The sequence below is a fragment of the Fringilla coelebs genome (genome assembly GCF_963513975.1).
Source record: "Fringilla coelebs genome assembly, chromosome: 27".
Taxonomy (NCBI): domain Eukaryota; kingdom Metazoa; phylum Chordata; class Aves; order Passeriformes; family Fringillidae; genus Fringilla; species Fringilla coelebs.
This window is the reverse complement of record NC_140053.1, coordinates 4,572,258-4,589,057: the sequence shown is the minus strand read 5'-3', so window position 1 is coordinate 4,589,057 and position 16,800 is coordinate 4,572,258. Positions and strand designations below refer to the sequence as shown.

The following is a 16,800-nucleotide window of genomic DNA, read 5'->3' as shown; positions in this document are numbered from 1 at the left end:
CACACTCACATTTCTAGTTCTTGTTTGTTCCCATGCTGTGACTCTTTGTGTCCAGGCACTTCAGAGAGGGGATCAAGAAACCGTGTGGGGTGTGAGAGGTTCCACCACAGACACACACAGCACTGATGGCGTTTGCCCTGTGATTCTCATCTTGGGCAAAGGAACATCAGGTTCCACGGGCTGGCCTGGAATCACCAGGAGGAAGCAATGGCACAAACATTGCCCCTTTGGAACCCACCCCCCCCAAGCCATTCCATGTAAAGCCCCGCTCATCAGACTGGCCAGCCCATGGTCAAAGGTTCTCTTTGACCTAATCCTTAAAGCACAACCCGAAAATTGTCCGCCCCAAAAGCCAATAGCTTCCCAATGGCACAGCCGTGAAGTGGTTGATCTGCACTAGAGATCTTCTCTAAGTTCCCAGCCAGCTCAAACCATGATGAGACGTTGGGAGTTCCACGGGTCCCAGCAGAGCTCCATTGTTGCCAGGCACATGTGTGACAACGCTCCAGAGCTGCTTTCAGAGAGGGTGACAGAGGCCGGGCTGTTCCAGGGCAGGATGCTCCCAGCAGATCCCTGCCTGGGCTGTGTGAGTTCTGCTGGGCCAGAGAGCACCCGGAGTGATGGGGACGAGGCTGCTGGGAGCTGCCATTCTCCTCTCCCTGGTGGATGCTCTCCAGGCCTTTGCCATTGAGAAGAAAGGGGATGTGTTCAAGAAGACGGCGTGTCCCGCCTTCCTGCTGTTCGAGAATGTCGCGTACCTGGCGGACATGACCTTTGAGCTGCCCTGCAAGTGCAAGCCCGAGGAGGTCTCCTCTGTGGTCTGGTACTTCCAGAAGAAACTGCACAGCCACGAAACCACGGTGCTGACAGACTTCAACGGCACCGTGATTGTGGATTCCAAGCAGGTGCGCACGGGCAGCGACCTCCTGAAGCGCTTCAGCATCCGCATGTTCAGCCTGATCGTGTTCCGAGCCCAGGTGAGGGACTCGGGCCATTACCTGTGCGGCACCAAGGAAGGGCTCTTCTTCTACGGCTACGACGTGGACGTGCAGCCCACCAGGAAAATCACTGTAGCTTTTCTGGATAAAGACCAGCACGTCCAAGAGGACCACAAAGAGAAGGAATTCACGCTCTTCACCACCTTCTGGGACTGGACGCGCTGTGACCGCTGCGGGGTGCGGGGCGAGCAGCGGCGGATCGGGCTCTGTTACGTGCAGAGCGCCCAGCTGAAGCCCCGGTACCGCACGGCGCTGCCCAACGTCAGCTCCTGCGGCTCCAGGGCCGTGCCCGCACCCTTTGGGCACCTCCTCCACCTGCGCAGCCCCGAGGTGGCCATCAGGAGCTGCCTGGCCCGCTGCCCAGAGAAGGAAGCCCCCGAGGAGGGCGTGCAGTCCATCTCCAACATCGTTTACAAGCTGGGCAAGAAGCCGGAGCTGCCCCGCGTCCCCATCCAGTACCACAACCAGCCCCCCAAAAGTGACCTGGTGATCTCGTGCCCGGGGGCGCGGCCGGAGCACGCCGTGGCCTGGGACAAGGACTCCGTCCGGCTCTACCGCTCCCACTACCTGGTGGGGGTCAGGAAGAACATGAGGCTCTTCATCGACCACGGGAACCACCTGCACCTGCAGCGACTGCGCAGGAAGGACAAAGCCACCTACTTCTGCTGGAGGGAGGGCGAGCTGGTGGCCGGCTTCCAGCTCGCTGTCACCTTCCAGCCCCGGCGCCAGCGCAGCCCCAGCGACCCCGAGTCAATCTTCGTCATGAGGGCCGTGGGCATCAGCTTTGCCATCATTGTCGGCATCTTCTTCCTCATCCACCTGTCCCACTGCAGCTCTGGGCTGTTCAGGAAAGCGGCCAAGTAGTAACAGCTCCCCCACAGGACGCTGGGACACCTTGGATCACCCTCGCGCAGGAAATTTCCAATGTGAGGATCATTTTCATATGTTCTAGTTTCAACATTTTTTTCAATGTTTGGTTTTTACTGTTTGGGTTTTTTTCCAAATAATCTGGCAATTTTCTTCAGAACTGTCTCTGCTTTTGAGGTGTTTTTAACTCACCCAACTCAGCACAGAACTGGGAGTCAATATTTGTGCCTGACAGAGCTATCTTACACATCCCCCAAAGGGGGTGGCATCTGCAGGGTTTCAGCAGGGAGCACGATGTGCCCTCCAGGCTCATCTCCTTTGTTTGAGAATGTGACTTGATGATTTCAGCATTCCCAAGGGAAATCCCTCTGTCTGGGAGGGCACTGTGGGTCCCAGCGATGCTCTGGCACTGAACCGTGTCGATGATGGTGAGCCAAACACCTGGTGATGACGTGAGAAGCAAAGTTAGGGAGGGATAGAGCTATGGAAAATAATCTGCATCTCCCACACTCAGGGATGGAGCAGGGTACAGCTGGTTGGGTCCTTGAAGGGCAACAAAGCCACCCAAAGCCCCAGCATGAGCTGAGAGGGGTTCACACACAGAGGCAGCCCTAGGCCTGGAGATTTCGCCAGCAAGCTCAGCCCCCAGACAGAGCCTGACAGTGTCCCCAGGGTGGCACCAGCCAGGGCTGTGGGTGCAGGCCAGGGGAAACGCAGCCAGCAACACTCACCTGGCAGCACTGCTCCGTGCCTTCCCCTCTGAATCCCTAAAAATCTCCCAGCAGAACCCAAAGTGCTTCTCCCACTGCCCTGTAATCCATCCCCCCCCCGATTAACCCCTGCAGGGCCAGAGGTGCTGGGAGCTGAGGGCTGCTCCTGTATCCTCTGCAGCCCTGGTTTGCTTGTTGGGAGGCGGAGCTGGCAGCAGGAAGGGCAGAATTCCAGCAAAGCTCAGGGATTTGTGCAGGCAGGAATCCAGGAGCCACCAAGGAGCCCAGCTGGGAGCTGGCTGGAAAAGCATGCAGCCACCTGGGCTGCTGCCCTGCCAGCAGCAAGGGGCGAGGCAGCAGGCTCAGGCTGAAGTGACAGCCAGAGCAGAGCCTCCGTCTGCCCAGGCAACTGTGGCAGCCCTGGAATTGGGCAAGGGCCTGGCTGGAACTGAAATGCAGGGGCAGCTTTGCACCCAGCCAGCAGAGAGCACATGAACAGAGCCCTGGGGAGCAACATGCCCAGCTCAGGGCTGAGGGGGACAGCCCTGGGCTGTGGGTGCTGGCCCAGGTGTGCAGGTTTGTTTCCAGCCCCGCTGGCAGCAGCAGTGGGGCCATCCCAGAGGCAGCAGCCCTTACCTGGAAGATGGCGTGGGAGCGGGAGGAGGCGGCGTTGGCCTTGGTGGAACGCTTGGCCCGGTTTTTATTGCCTTTGGCCAACAAGTCCAGGAGCTGCTGTGGTGACGTGGGCTGGAGGAGAAGGGGCAGGGGCTGGATCAGCACCTGGGCACGGCAGCCGGGCACCCCGAGGCCGAGCAGCCCCGGGCACCGGCAGCTCTGCGGGGCCCCGGCAGCTCGGGGCCACGTCTGCCGCCAGCCAGGAGCCAGGAGGCACCGGGGACCTCCCCAGCCCGTGTCCCCAGGGCTCCCAGCTGCTCTCAGCACTGGTGCAGGCACAGAACAGTTTCAGGCCGTGTGGTTTGGGGTTGCTGCTGTGTCTCCCCATGCCCACGGAGCTGCTGCAGGACACGGCTCCGGTTCCAATGTCTGCGTGCTCCTTGAGGTGGGGCGGTGGTTCAGCTGGAGGGTGCAGGGGGGGACAGAGCTGCCCTGGCTGGGAGAGGCCTCAGAGACTCCCCCCGGGCTCTGCTTCCCACTCCCTCCCAACACTGGCCAGGGGCTCCCTTAGAGCCCCTGGTGAGCCTGAACCCCCTTCAGGCTCCCACAGCCTCCCCTACAACACCTCCTGACACCCCCTGAAACCACAGCTTCCCAGTTATTCTGCACCCCCTTTTGGCTCCCCAAGCCCCTCTCCCAGCTCCCCTTTGGGCTCCCACAGGACTCCCCTTGCAGGGTTCAGGAGCAGCTCCCAGCTGAGCTGCCCTGGAAAGGGCACTTGCTCTGGGCTTGGGCTGCACTTGTTCCTCCTGCTCCTCCCCTGCCCGGCAGCAGCTGAGCTCGCCTTTGTCTCCTTGAGCCTGGAAGCTTCCAATTAAAACTCCCAGCCCGCTCTCAGTTCGTTCGTCTCATTAGGGGGGGCCGGGGACGACGAGGAGGAGGAGGAGGGGGAGGAGGGGGAGCCCAGCTCTGCCGGCAGTGGCCGCTCCCCTGCTTTGATGGCGCTGCGTGGGAGCCGGGAGAGAATCAATCCCTGGGGAGCAGCGGGTGCCCACACAGGACCCCAAAGCTCCGCAGCCCCCGCTCTGCCCCCCCTCCACCCCTGTGCACCCAGGGAGGGAGGTGTCCTGTCACCAGAGCTGTCATACAGCACGTGTCTCCAGGGATGCCACTGTTGTCTGGGGACACAAGAGTCACTGGGGATGTGTAGGTGCCCCAAAAATGGAATTTCTGGTGACACCTGGTGACACCAGCACAGGACAGCCGGGGGAGCACGGGGCTGGCTGGAGACAGGGAGCCCCTGGGGTTAAAGGATGTGGGAGCTGTCCCAGTCCCACCAGTCTCACCAGTTGGTCCCTGCCGGCTCTGGGTCTCCCCAGACTGCAGCCACAGGGACGCAGCCGCTGCCACAGCCCTCCCCACTGGCCAATGTTGGTGGCCCGGTGGTGGTGGCCGTGGTCCAGCGGGGTGTCCCCGTCCCACGGCAGCCAAGAGCCTTTCCCGGCCATCGGCTGCCATCTACTGCCAGCGGCGGGGCCAGCCCCTGTCCCTGTCCCTGTCCCTGTCCCTGTTCCCGTCCCTATCCCTGTTCCCGTCCCTATCCCTGCCCCTGTTCCCGTCCCTATCCCTGTTCCCGTCCCTATCCCTGTCCCTGTTCCCGTCCCTGCCCCTGTCCCTGTCCCTGTCCCTGTCCCTGTCCCTGTTCACGTCCATGTTCCCGTCCCTGTCCCTGCCCCTGTTCCCGTCCCTGTCCCCCAGCTTCACCCCCGCTGCCTCTCAGGGCACCCACCCCGGTGCCACCGCGTGTCGCTCATGTCCCCATGTCCCCAGCCCACCCCCTCGCCGGGCCGTGCCCAAGACCCCTCCACGCCCCAGTTTGTGGCCGTTCCTGGGAGCTGTGACAGGGAGGGACGGGGCTGGCTCTGGCGCCGTGCCCGCCCCTGGATCAGCCCCCCGCGCTTCCCGGCACTGCCGTGCCCTGGCACCAAGGCTGCTCCCGCCGTGCCACGGCTCTGGCTCCGCACAAAGCCCCTTTCAGCCGCTGCGGAAAGCCCCTGGCAGCCCCTGCCGGGTGCCACCGGGGGCAGAAGTCCCCACAGACCCCGTGCGTGTGCGCCAGTGCCACGGCCATGCACACTCAGCTGTGCGGGACCGACACCTCCCCACGGGGACCCTGGGCCATTTGGGACGGGCACGGGGCTCCAGGGCCACTGGCCACTGCTTCCACAGGCCCTTGGCATGGGAAGGACTTAGGAGGCTCCAGCCACCTAATTAACAGCTGGTCTTCATTAGCAGCACCCCCAGCGCCCCGTGGATCGCACCCAGCCTGGCACCAGCTCCCACCCACGGGGTGCCCGCGCTCTGTCGCCACCCTGGCGCGATCCCCAACCCAGGAGCGGGGGCAGGGGTGGGCAGGGATGGGCAGGGGCTGTGCCGCCGTGCCCGGGCTGGCTGCCAGGGCACAGCCGCCCCTCCGGGCGCCACAGCCTGGCGCCGTGCCGGCCCGCTGGCTCCCGGCTCCCGGGGGATCCATAAAAACCCTCGGCGGGCACATCGCGCCCGTCCGGCCGGCATGGAGAGCCGGAGCCTGCCCTCCTACGGCCGCCGCTTCGGCCCCTCGGTGCCCGGGTACCGGGTGCTCCCCGGCAGCCCCCCGGGCCGGCTCCGGGTGCCCCGCAGCCCCCGGGTGAGCCCCCGCCCGGGCTCGGCCAGGATGGACATCGCGCTGGCCGCGGCGCTCAACTCGGAGTTCAGGGAGACGCGCAGCAGCGAGAAGGTGGAGATGATGGAGCTCAACGACCGCTTCGCCGGCTACATCGAGAAGGTGCGGCTGCTGGAGCAGCAGAACAAGGCGCTGCTGCTGGAGCTGAGCCAGGAGCGGCAGCGGGAGCCCTCGCGGGCCGACATCTACCGGGAGGAGCTGCGGGAGCTGCGGCACCGCGGGGAGCACCTGGCCACCGCCAAGGCCCGGCTGGAGATGGAGAGGGACAACCTGGCCGAGGAGCTCAGCAGCCTCCAGCAGAAGTAAGGCACTGAACAGCTCGGGGTAGCCCTGGGGACCGGGGGGGCCCACTTGGGATGGTGTCAGGGCAGTTACCAGAACCAGGGTGGCCAATGGAACTAAAGTGGCAGCAGGGACTGGGATGGACATCAGGATGGGGATCAGGATCTTCCTTGGTGATGGAAACCATGGTGGTGACAAAGACCAGGGTGACCCCTGGGACCAGAATGGAGTCCAAGTGTACCCAGGGGTCAGAGTGGCTCCTGAGACAGGAGTGGGGTAGCCCTGGGGACCAGGGACTGCTGTGCACCTGGATTGTGATGGGATATGGGTGACCCCTGGGAACGGTGTGGGATGGTGTGGGGGTGTGAGGTGGGCACAAGAGCTCTGGGTTTGGGGGGTGCTGGTGCTGGGGGCTGTGTCAGCCCAGGGGGGTCTGTCTGTGGGCTGAGAGTGACCAGCCATGGTGCTGGGTGTGTCACTGTGTCTCTGCTCTGGCACAGGCTGCAGGACGAGGTGACCCTGAGGCTGGAGGCTGAGAGCAACCTGGCTGCCTACAGGCAGGTGAGGGCAGGGACGAGATCCCAGCTTGGCCTCCCTTGGGAATGGGCAGGGATGGGGTAGGGATGGACAGGGAGGCAGCAGGGACAGGAAGGGATGGGCAGGAGCAGGAACTGAGGGACTGCTATATGTTACAATGGGCAGGTAGGGAGCAGGAATGGAGCAGGGATGAGTGGGAAGGGCAGGGATGGACAGATATGGAACATGGATGGGCAGGAATGGCAGAGCAAGCAGGGAGGGACTGGGAAATGCTGTGATGGGCAGAGGGAGGCAGGGCTGGGTGGGAGTGGGAGGGAATGGACATGAGCAGGCAGCTCAGGACCCAGGTGGCCAGCTGGGACTGTCCCTCCTGTCCCCCCGTGCTGACAGGACGTGGACAATGCTGCCTTGGCTCGCCTGGACCTGGAGCGGCGCGTGGGGACCCTGCAGGACGAGATCGCCTTCCTCCACAAGGTCCACGAGGAGGTAACCCCGCTCTGGGGCTGGGGGCTGGGGCTCAGGGGCTGCCCTGACCCCGCTGTCCCCACAGGAGCTGCGGGAGCTGCAGGAGCAGCTGGCCCAGCGGCGGGTGCACGTCGAGGTGGACGCGAGCAAGCCGGACCTGGCGGCCGCCCTGCGCCACATCCGCAGCCAGTACGAGGCCATGGCCGCCAGCAACGCCCGGGAGGCCGAGCAGTGGTACAAATCCAAGGTGCAGTGGGAGCCCCACAGATGGATGGCCCGGCTGTCCCCTCCCGGGGTGTCACCATCTCAGGGCTGGGCTTGGTGCTGTGCGGGGTTCGGGATCTCTGCTGTCCCCGCTTGGGCCAGGGATGTTTCTCCTGGCCTCGTGTTCCCGGGGCCACGTCCCTGCTGTGGAGCAGAGCAGGGCCGTGTTCCCTGCGTGCCACCCAAACACGTCCCTGCCCCGTGGTGCCATCCCACGGCACACGTCCCCTGTCCCAGTTCGCAGACCTGACGGACGCGGCCGCCCGGCACGCCGAGGCCCTGAGGGCGGCCCGGCAGGAGGCCAACGAGTACCGGCGCCAGCTGCAGGCCCTCACCTGCGACCTGGAGGCTCTGCGGGGCTCGGTAGGTGACAGCCATGGGCTGCAAGAGCAGGGACACAGCCCCAGGGAGCTGCCAGCACCGGCGGTTCCCTGGCAGGACCCCCACCCACAGCCAGGGGAAGGCTGGTCCCCGAGGGGGGGAGATAGGTGGGCACTGGGGAGAGCCCCCAGCTCCTGGGAGGAGGCGGCCATGGGGGGTTCACACCCCCCCGTGACCCCCAGAATGAGTCCCTGGAGAGGCAGCTGCGGGAGCTGGAGCAGCGCTATGCCCTGGAGACGGGCAGCTACCAGGACACGGTGGGGCAGCTGGAGGGGGACATGCACAGCCTCAAGGAGGAGATGGCCCAGCACCTGCAGGACTACCAGGACCTGCTCAATGTCAAGCTGGCCCTCGACGTGGAGATCGCCGCGTACCGCAAGCTGCTGGAGGGAGAGGAGAGCAGGTGACAGCTCCATCCTGTCCCTCACCCCGCCCCAGCCATGTCCCCAACCCAGCCCAAGTCCTCGTGGTCCCTCTGGGGTGTCCAGCAGGACCTTGTGCTCTTCCCAATGCTCCCATTGCCCCTGCAGGATCAGCATCCCTGTGCAGAGCTTCTCCAGGCTGCAGATCCGAGGTGAGGCTGTGTCCCACACGGGGAGGGGGAGCGGGGTGGTGGCACTGGTGGCTTCTGGGGGCTCTGTGGCAGGAGAAGCCACCTTGGCCAACTCTGCCCCATTCAGAGGGATCAGGAGGTTTTTCTCTGAATCCCAGGGAACCTCCTGGGTGCTCCCAGGGTGGGGGAGGAGGGTGCCATGGCCACATCCCCAAGGCTGAATGTGTCCCCAAGGCCGGTGATGTCCCCAGCACTGATCACATCATCATGTCCTCAATGACAACCACATCCCTAAGGCCAACTGTGTTCCTTAGTGACAGCTGTGTCCCCAAGGACAACTCTGCCCCCAAGCTCAATCACATCCCAAAGCCACCCATGTCCCCATGGTCCACAACATCTCCAAGGCCAGAAATGTCCCCAGCTGTCCCCGCAGCCAGACAGTGTCCCCAGACACATCAGATCCCACAGCCTGCCACATCCCCAATGCCAACTATGTCCCTGAGGCCAGCCCTGTCCCTGAGGCTGCTTGTGTCCCCAGGGCTGCTCTCTCTCAGCTCAATCCATTTTCTTTGGGCTTCTCCTCTTGAGTGTGGCTGGAAGGGCCATACCCCGGGCAGGGTGTCACTGCCTTGTCCCGTCCATGTCCCCCAGAGACCAGCCTGGACACCAAATCTGTGTCAGAAGCTCACGTGAAGAGGAGCATCGTGGTCAAAACTGTGGAGACCCGAGATGGAGAGGTGGGACATCCTCACTTGTGTCACCCACACTCCATCCCCACCTCCCCACAGGGTGTCCCCAAGGGACTTGCACATGGGGCCACCATCCCCGAGCCCCACAGGCAGCCCAGGCAGGCAGCCAGTGACCCCTGAGGGTGTGGCATGATCTGATTCTGGGTCACGGTGCAGCTGAGGCTGGCAGCTCGTAGAGAAAACTGTCCTGTCCCTGTCCCTTTCCCTGTCCTTGTCCCCAAGCTCGTTCAGAGCCCGCGCAGGCTCAGCCGGTGGCAGAACCCGATTCGGGGCTGACGATCCCTCCTCCTCCGCCTCCAGGTGCTGAAGGAGCCCAAGCAGGAGCCCAAGGAGGTGCCGTAGCGCGGGGGAGCCGCAGCAGCCGCAGCTCCGCCGGTCCCGCGGGAGCCCCGGGCCGGGCACCGGGCACCGGAGGGAGCGGTGCCGCTTGGGGGGCGCCTCCCTCCCGTGCACCCCTCGCTTCTCCCGCGTCCCCCCGTGCTCAGGTGGCACCCCGTGAGGGGCTGGCAGCCGGCAGAGCTCCGGTGGGACCGGGCAGCAGCCGCGGGAGTCGGGTAGAGCCGGGCAGGGCTGCGCTCCCCGCCGGGATGCTCTCGGGTTTGGGGGCCCTTCCTGCCTCACCCCGAGTCTCCAGGGAGAGACTCCGTCCTGTTTCATCTCCGTGCACCCTCAGACAACACGATGGTGCCAAGAGCATCTCCCTGCACCCACTCTCTGGTCTGGGAGGCCTCCCTGGATCTCCCCAGTGCACCCAGACCCTGAGACCCTCGGCTGGGGGGATGCAGGGGGGGGAACCGGCTGGAGAGGGACATTTCCCATCACCAAGGGCTGGGTGAGCTCAGCTCGGGGGCAGGGGCAGGGGGGAGGATGGAGAGGCAGGGGTGGAGAAGGAGGATAATGGAGAGGCAGGGGCAGGAGGAAGAGGAGAGTGGAGAAGCAGGAAGCTCTTGGGATGGTGTCAAGGGGTGACAAAACAGGCGTCAGGAGGGGTTCCTGAGGGTGCTGGGGTGGGTCGTGGGGCTACACAGTGGTCTCAGGGGCTTCTCCTGGCACAGAGCCATGGGGCTGTCCTGATCCCACTGGGTGACTGCCACCAAGGTGTCCCCAACACAGGAAAACCAGGAAAAACCAGACCTGAGGGGCTCAGGGGGAGGGGGGACCCACGGCCCTATGGTAGGGGAATCTCATGCAGGTGAAAATGGAGAGCAGAGGGGTGCAGAGGAGGAGGAGGAGGAGGAGGAGGAAGGTGTCACGGCACCTGTGAGGGTCTCACAGCCCAAGGTGCCACCTGCAACCAAGCAGTGACGGGGGAGTCTGGTCACTGGGGGGTCACACTGGGAGCCACACAGAGCCTGAGCCCACCCTCCACAGGCATTCAGGAAGGGATTGGAAGAAATCCCTTGTCCCTGGGCTGCAGGGGGCCCTGTCCCCACCTGTCCTCCCTCAGGGCCATTGCCCAGCCCAGTGCTCACCCACAGCCCCGTCCCCACCCTGGCTGCAGCCCCTGACCACGAGCAGGACCTGCCTGGTGCCACCAGGAACAAGGACCCAGCAGCGCCTCCCGTGCCCCGACAGCCTTGGGATGAGCACACGGGGGGCTGCCCTCGGGGACTGTCCCCTCTGTCCCCGTGGCCAGGGGCTGAGCAGCTCTGCTCTGACTCCAGACACAGCACCCAGGGCAGGAGGTGTCCCTGGGGCAGGAATGCAGCGGGTGGGACACCACGAGCCTCCCTCGCTGCCGAGTTAATGCACTAACGCTGCTGCAGGATGAGAATAAAGCTAACAGACACACTGAGCTTCCATGGTTGTGCCTGCATCCACCTCTCTGCAGCCAGCACTGTGGGATTTGGGGATTATCTGGGGTGGAGGGGACCTCTGGGAGCCCAAAGACACGCTAATGTTTCAGGAGAAGGTGCTCAGGGCTGAGCCCCGGGGCATGGATACCCTCCAGGGGCCAACAGCCACAAGGGACCGAGCAGAGGGAGGGTGCAGGGATCACACCCACAGCCAGCAGTGGGGTGGGGAGATCCCCTTCAAGGATGGGAATCAGGGATCTCCTTCGGGGTCTTCACCCTCAAACCCAGCTCCTTCCCCACTCATCCCAGGCTGCAGCTCCTGGAGGCTGCCAGGGCTGGCTGCAGCTTTGGGGCTGGGGGTGGACTGGAGATCCTGCACATCATCCCTGCACTGGGACCCCCAGTGCCCTCCTGGACCCAGGGATTTCAGCTGAAATCCTCAAGCCATGTCCTCAGAAGGAGAGGAGCCTGGAGGGCACATCCTGCTCCATGCTGAGGATTTAGTGTCCACCAAAACCCTGCAGAGATGTCACAACCTTTGGGAGATGTTTGAGGTGACTTTGGCAGGCACAAACATTAACTCCCAACTGTGGGGAGCTGGGTGAGTTAAAAACACCCCAAAAGCAGCCATTTCTGAAGAAAATACTTTCCTCTTCACAAGTTAAAAAATTAAAAATAACAACAAAAAATAAAAGGAATGGGTTTGCTCCAGCTGAGGAGCTCAAAAGGGACACTGAAGGGTTTGGGACACACAGTTCTCAACATGGAAAACAAGGCAAACAAGGGTGAGAAAAGCAAGTATTAATTGGATTAAAATAGTTTGCTGGATGTTTTTAGCAGCCTCTTAGAAAAACAGCTGTAATAAATCACTGGTGCAGACCAAGAACTCTACAGAGTTTGGACAGAACACCTTGCACCAGCTCCAAGTTTTCTTTTGAAAAGGACTTTACTGAGCTTTAACCCCCACTGCCAACCAGTGGCAGAGCCAGGAACAAATCCTGGCAGCGTGAAATCCCACCTGGAGCAAACCCTGGCACTGTCAAATCCTGCCTGTCCCTGCTGAGCTGTGCCCAAACAGGGACTTTCCCACATCAGTCCTTGCTGTCCCACTGCGGCCCTGAGGGGAGGGAGAGCAGGAATTTGGCAGTGTTTGACTGCTGATGGCCAGAACTTGGGGTTCCCAACGGGAGGATGGCCCAGGGTGTCCAAGTGCCCCTGGGAATGATGTTCCAGCCTGGATGGGCTCTTGGGTGCCTGCCAGCAGTGGCTATGTGGGCAAGGATGATGATGATGATGATGATGCCCATGTTTGCTTCCTGTGGGCCCTGTCTGGAAGCCCAGATGGGCAAGGGTGATGATGATGATGATGCTCATATTTCCTCCCCACTTAGGGGGCTCAGACCCTGACTGAGTGCCCACATGGGCAAGGATGATGATGATGAGGATGATGATTCCCGTATTTCCTAACGCCACAGACTCTGACTGAGTGCCCACATGGACAAGGATGATGATGATGCTCATGTTTGATCCCTGAGGATCCTGTCTGGATGCCCAGGTGGGTGAGGATGAGATGATGATGATGATGAAGCTCGTGTTTCCTGGACCCCACCTGGTCCCTCAGCTCAGCTCTCAGCAGCTCAGGTCACACCCTGGGCTGGCTGACCTGGAAAGGGCCCCAGTGGGTCTCACAGCCCCATCCTCTGTCACCACCCCACAATCTCTGCTCCACTGCATTTCTCCTGAGTGTTCCCACCAATCCCCAGGGATTTTGCCTTTCCCAAGAGATGGCAGAGTGCTCCCAGCCTTGCCATCCTCACCCTGAGCCTTGGCACCACTCCAGCAGCGTGCCTGTTCCCACCAGAGCTGTGACTGTTGTGCTGGGGCTGTTCTGGCGTCAAAATCCTCCATCCCAACCTTGGGTAACTCCAGGATCTTCTTTTGTTGAAGTCTCCAGTGCTCAGCTGTCATCAGGTGTGCAAAGGCAGGAGGAAAGGCACCATGGCAGAGTGCAGGGACACACATGTCCCCTCAGGTGGTGCCACAAAGGCCAATAATCCCATGCCAGGCCTCGGGGATGAACCTGGACCCTGCCATCAGTGCCTGCTGGTTTCTCCAGGGCAGGTGGGAGTAGGTACTTCCAGTCTGCTGGGGTGGCTCTGCCATTTGCTGCACTGGGTTTGGGAAAAAATGGACCTGAGTTGTCATTGACTACATCTCCTAAAACCCCTCAGTAACCATGGACAGGGGTGGAAGAAGAAAGGGACTATCTGGCTTTGGGTTTCTCCTTCAAAACTACCACCCTGTTTTCTTTCCTTTGGTTTTCTCCTTACCCAAGAGACTCTCCCACACCCATCTGTGAGGACACCCTGCTCAGAGACCACAGCACCACAGCCTGGGAGCTAAACTTTATTGTGCACAACTTGTGCCCCAGGCGATGCCAAAGTCAAGCTTTGAAGTTTCTGCTCAATCCTGGTGCTCCTGCTCCCTCAGCTGACCTGGTAACACTTCATCAGCTCCACCACCATCCTCTCCTCCTCAGTTTCCTTTTCCAGCTGGGTCTCCATGGGATGGGCTTCCCCCTGGCAGCCAGGCTGGCCAGCAGCCTGCCCATCCCTGCTCTGCAGCTTCCTGAACAAATCCTGGCTGCTCTCCTTCTCTGCCTGGCTCAGCAGAGCCATGTTCAGCCCGAAGCGCTTGGTGCCCGCCAGGCTCCGCAGGATCTGAAGGACGGCAGCTCTGTCTCCAGGACGGATGTTCTCTGCCAGCACTGTCAGGAATTCCCCCAGGAGGCCAAAGCCCACATCAGCCTGGAAGATCCTGCCCAAGGCCTCTCCTCCAAGCTCCAGCAAAAACTGGTATTTCTCTGTCCCACTTTTCAGGCATCTGCGCCAATCTCGGTGAAATTCCGCAGCGGAGCCAGGCAGCTGATCCAGCTCCTGGAGGACAAAGGGACACTCAGCTCCTTTTGTTTTGGTCCCCCTTGAAGACTTTGATCCCCTCTCCCTGATCAGCCCATGGATAGCTGAGATGTTCTTGACCAGGGGCTTTGGCAGCACGAGGAGCTGCTGAGGGGGCAACAGGGAAGGCACGGAAATACCAGGTGCTTTTATCCCTGAGAAACCTGGGAACTCCAGGGGGAAAGGGGAAGTGTGGATGAGGTGTGACACCCACCCAGTGTGAACACAGATGGCTGTGGAGTGACCCCAGCCCCAACCAGAGTCAGACTCTCTCACCAGCACTGCCTGAGAAGGGATTTCATGGAGATTGGGGCAGGGCAGGGAACACTCTGAGCACAGAGATGAAAAACCAGGGAGTGGCAGAGAAAAGGTGGGAGATGCAAACCCCAGAAAATGTGCAGATGCCCTGTCTGGTACCACCTGGCATTGGTGGGTCTGTGCAGAGCAGAGAGCTGAGCTCCAAGTGGCATTCCCAGGTAAAGGAAATCCCATTTTATACCAGCTCTGATGAACTGCTGAGCCCAGCCCTGCTGGGTCACCAACACACTGGCTCAAGGAGGAGGCAAATGTGCAGCTTTCCTAGAGCCAGGGAACAAAGCAAAGTGACATCAGCTGGGGCTGAGCACAGATGGAGAAGCTCTGGAGATGTGAGCCTGGTGCTGATGGGAGCAGGAGCAGGTCTTGCTTGGGGGATTCATTGCTCAGCCCAAGCAAACACAGCACTCCTCAGCAGAGTTGCAAAAGATGTTACAATAAACAGAGGTCAGTGAACCCAGCATCATAAACAACCCTTGAGATTGTTTGTAAGGCAATCCATGAAATTTCCTTATCATGGGAAACACCCAGTGACCAGGACACCCCAGCATGGGCAGAGCCACAGCAGGGGCAGGACTGAGGTGACTCCAGCCACAAATGACCTGGACAGAAAATGTCCTGTCCCTGTTTCCCACTGCTGAGGGACCCACTGAGCTCATCAGGCTCAGGCAGGATTAGCCCAGCCCAGCTCCTTTCCCTGCCCATGAAACCATGGGCAATTCCCTGTGCTCAGGGGATCTCTGCAGCCAGGGAGGATCCTGGTGCACAGCCCTGGCTCTGGGCAGGCTGCAGCAGCTCCCAGCCAGGAGGGACAGCTCCCACAGGCTGCTCCTGGCCACCATGGGGGCACTGGGAGCTCTGGGTGTGCAGCCAGGCCTCCATTCCCACAGGGAGGGAGCAGACTCTCCCTGAAGGAGCCCAGCCTGATCCAAACCCTGATATTTCAGGGGCCAGGAGGGCTGGCTCACACCCAGAGTGAGTCCTGAGTTAACAGCCAGGTGATTCCTGAGTCATTTCCAGCTGTGGATGAGGCCCCAGCAGCCTGTCCCTCACCTGTGGGGTCTCCCTCACCTGTGGGATCTCCACAGTGCAGGCAGGTGCTGTCTCAGCTGGGGCTGCACAGTGATTCCACAGCACATTCCTCCTCTGTCCCAGCCTGTCCTTCTTCTCCAGAGGCTTCAGGTGAGAAGCCAGCACAATCTCCCTAAAGGGAACAGGGACAGGAGGGACATTCTGAGGCTCCAGGCTGCTGCTCTGAGCCAATTTCTGACTTTGGGCTGTGTGGATCACCCAGAGGGGCTGAACAGGCTGGAGGAGCAGGCCCTGACCAACACAAGGATAAACCAGCCTGAAATCCCTTGGGAATTCCATCAAGATAATTGGGGGGAAAGCCCCTTGAAGGTGGCACGGGGGAATGAGACAGACATGAACCCATGAATGGAATTTGAGCTGGTCCCAGAATGTGGGACCATGTCCCAAGTGAGGGCAAAGTCCTGGATCTACCTATGGATGTCCATGGACAGGGAGCCCCCAGATGGATCCTGGGGGAATCCTGGGGTTTGGAGGGCACTGGGAGTGCCCAACACTGCCCTGGGGGGCAGCCCTGCCACCCCAGCCTGCTCACACCGCCTGGACACAGAGGGACACTCCTGGGAGCAGTGACAGGCTGGGAAGAGCACAGGGGACACAGGGGACACAGGGGACACAGGGGACAGTCACCCTCTGCTCTGCACTCCCAGCACGGCCTGGGGCTGTGGGGAGAGATGGGGGCTGGGGTAGGATTGGGAGGAGGTGACAGTGTCCTGGGGAGGGGACAGTGCCACTCCACTGCCAGGCCACCACAGGGGCAGGGACAGATCTCAGCCCACACGGGGCCACCTGAGGAGCTCTGGGACAAATCTCAGCCACGGCCGAGTGGGCTCTGTCCTGGGGCTGTTCCGGTCCCCCGAGCAGTTCCGGCTCCTCGGAGCCCCCCGGGCCGGTGCCCGAGCCCCGGACCTGAACTGGTCGTAGTCGGGGACGCCCTGGCGCAGCGCCCGCAGCTTGGCCTCGTTCTCCCGCTGCCGCCGCTCGTCCTCTGCCAGCGCCGCCCGCAGCTCCCGCTCCAGCACCGGCACCGCCCCGGCCGGATCCAGGCCCGGCTCCATGCCCGGCTCCACCGGCGGGGCGGGGAACGGGACCGGCCTGGGGGCACAGGGACCCCTCCTGTGGAGACAGCCCTGCCCGCGATGGCTTCGAGGACACACTTCTGTCACAACAGCGCTGCCAGGACGGGCCCGACAGCCCCGATCTTATCGTGACAGTCCCGCCTTGTGACCCCCTCTGTGACAGCCCAGGGCCGCGCACGTGGGGACAACTGGGATCCTCTCCGGTGTCCGAAACCCCCCTGACACACCGCCGGCCCCACGGCCGCTCTCTCTATCGCGACAGCCCTGCCGGGTGACGAACACCTGGGCTCCGGGGCCGCTCTCTATCGCGACAGCGCCGCTCCCGCCGCCGGAGCGCCGGGACCGCGCAAGGCCCCCGGGGCTGCCCCGGCCGCGCCCGATAGAACCGGCCCCGCCGCCCCGTGCCGCCCCGCTCGCCCCG

The 16,800-nt window shown here is 62.2% G+C and overlaps 3 protein-coding genes across 4 annotated transcripts; 2 read left to right on the top strand and 1 right to left on the bottom strand.

The window, feature by feature from the left end:
- Nucleotides 1-620: 620 nt before the first annotated feature.
- FAM187A (family with sequence similarity 187 member A) lies at nucleotides 621-1,862 on the top strand (the record flags this gene model as incomplete). Its single annotated transcript, XM_084222246.1, has 1 exon — nucleotides 621-1,862. One exon carries the CDS (start codon nucleotides 621-623, stop codon nucleotides 1,860-1,862), a length of 1,242 nt encoding a protein of 413 aa, XP_084078372.1.
- A 3,900-nt stretch (nucleotides 1,863-5,762) lies between these two features.
- On the top strand, nucleotides 5,763-9,485 carry GFAP (glial fibrillary acidic protein; the record flags this gene model as incomplete). The annotated part of the gene is made up of 9 exons (XM_084222086.1): nucleotides 5,763-6,214; nucleotides 6,695-6,755; nucleotides 7,122-7,217; nucleotides 7,282-7,443; nucleotides 7,698-7,823; nucleotides 8,024-8,244; nucleotides 8,372-8,415; nucleotides 9,046-9,131; nucleotides 9,444-9,485. 9 exons carry the CDS (start codon nucleotides 5,763-5,765, stop codon nucleotides 9,483-9,485), a joined length of 1,290 nt encoding a protein of 429 aa, XP_084078212.1.
- A 3,893-nt stretch (nucleotides 9,486-13,378) lies between these two features.
- Nucleotides 13,379-16,492, bottom strand: DNAAF19 (dynein axonemal assembly factor 19). Of its 2 annotated transcripts, none has more exons than XM_084222221.1 (3): nucleotides 16,210-16,492; nucleotides 15,265-15,415; nucleotides 13,379-13,875 (listed from the first exon to the last, which is right to left on the bottom strand). In XM_084222221.1, the coding sequence occupies exons 1-3, from the start codon at nucleotides 16,356-16,358 to the stop codon at nucleotides 13,426-13,428; spliced, it is 750 nt and encodes a 249-aa protein (XP_084078347.1). In that variant the 5' UTR covers nucleotides 16,359-16,492; the 3' UTR covers nucleotides 13,379-13,425. The 2 variants fall into 2 exon arrangements, with proteins under 2 accessions (XP_084078347.1, XP_084078348.1); XM_084222222.1 differs by having other exon boundaries at nucleotides 15,283-15,415.
- Between the last annotated feature and the right edge of the window lie 308 nt (nucleotides 16,493-16,800).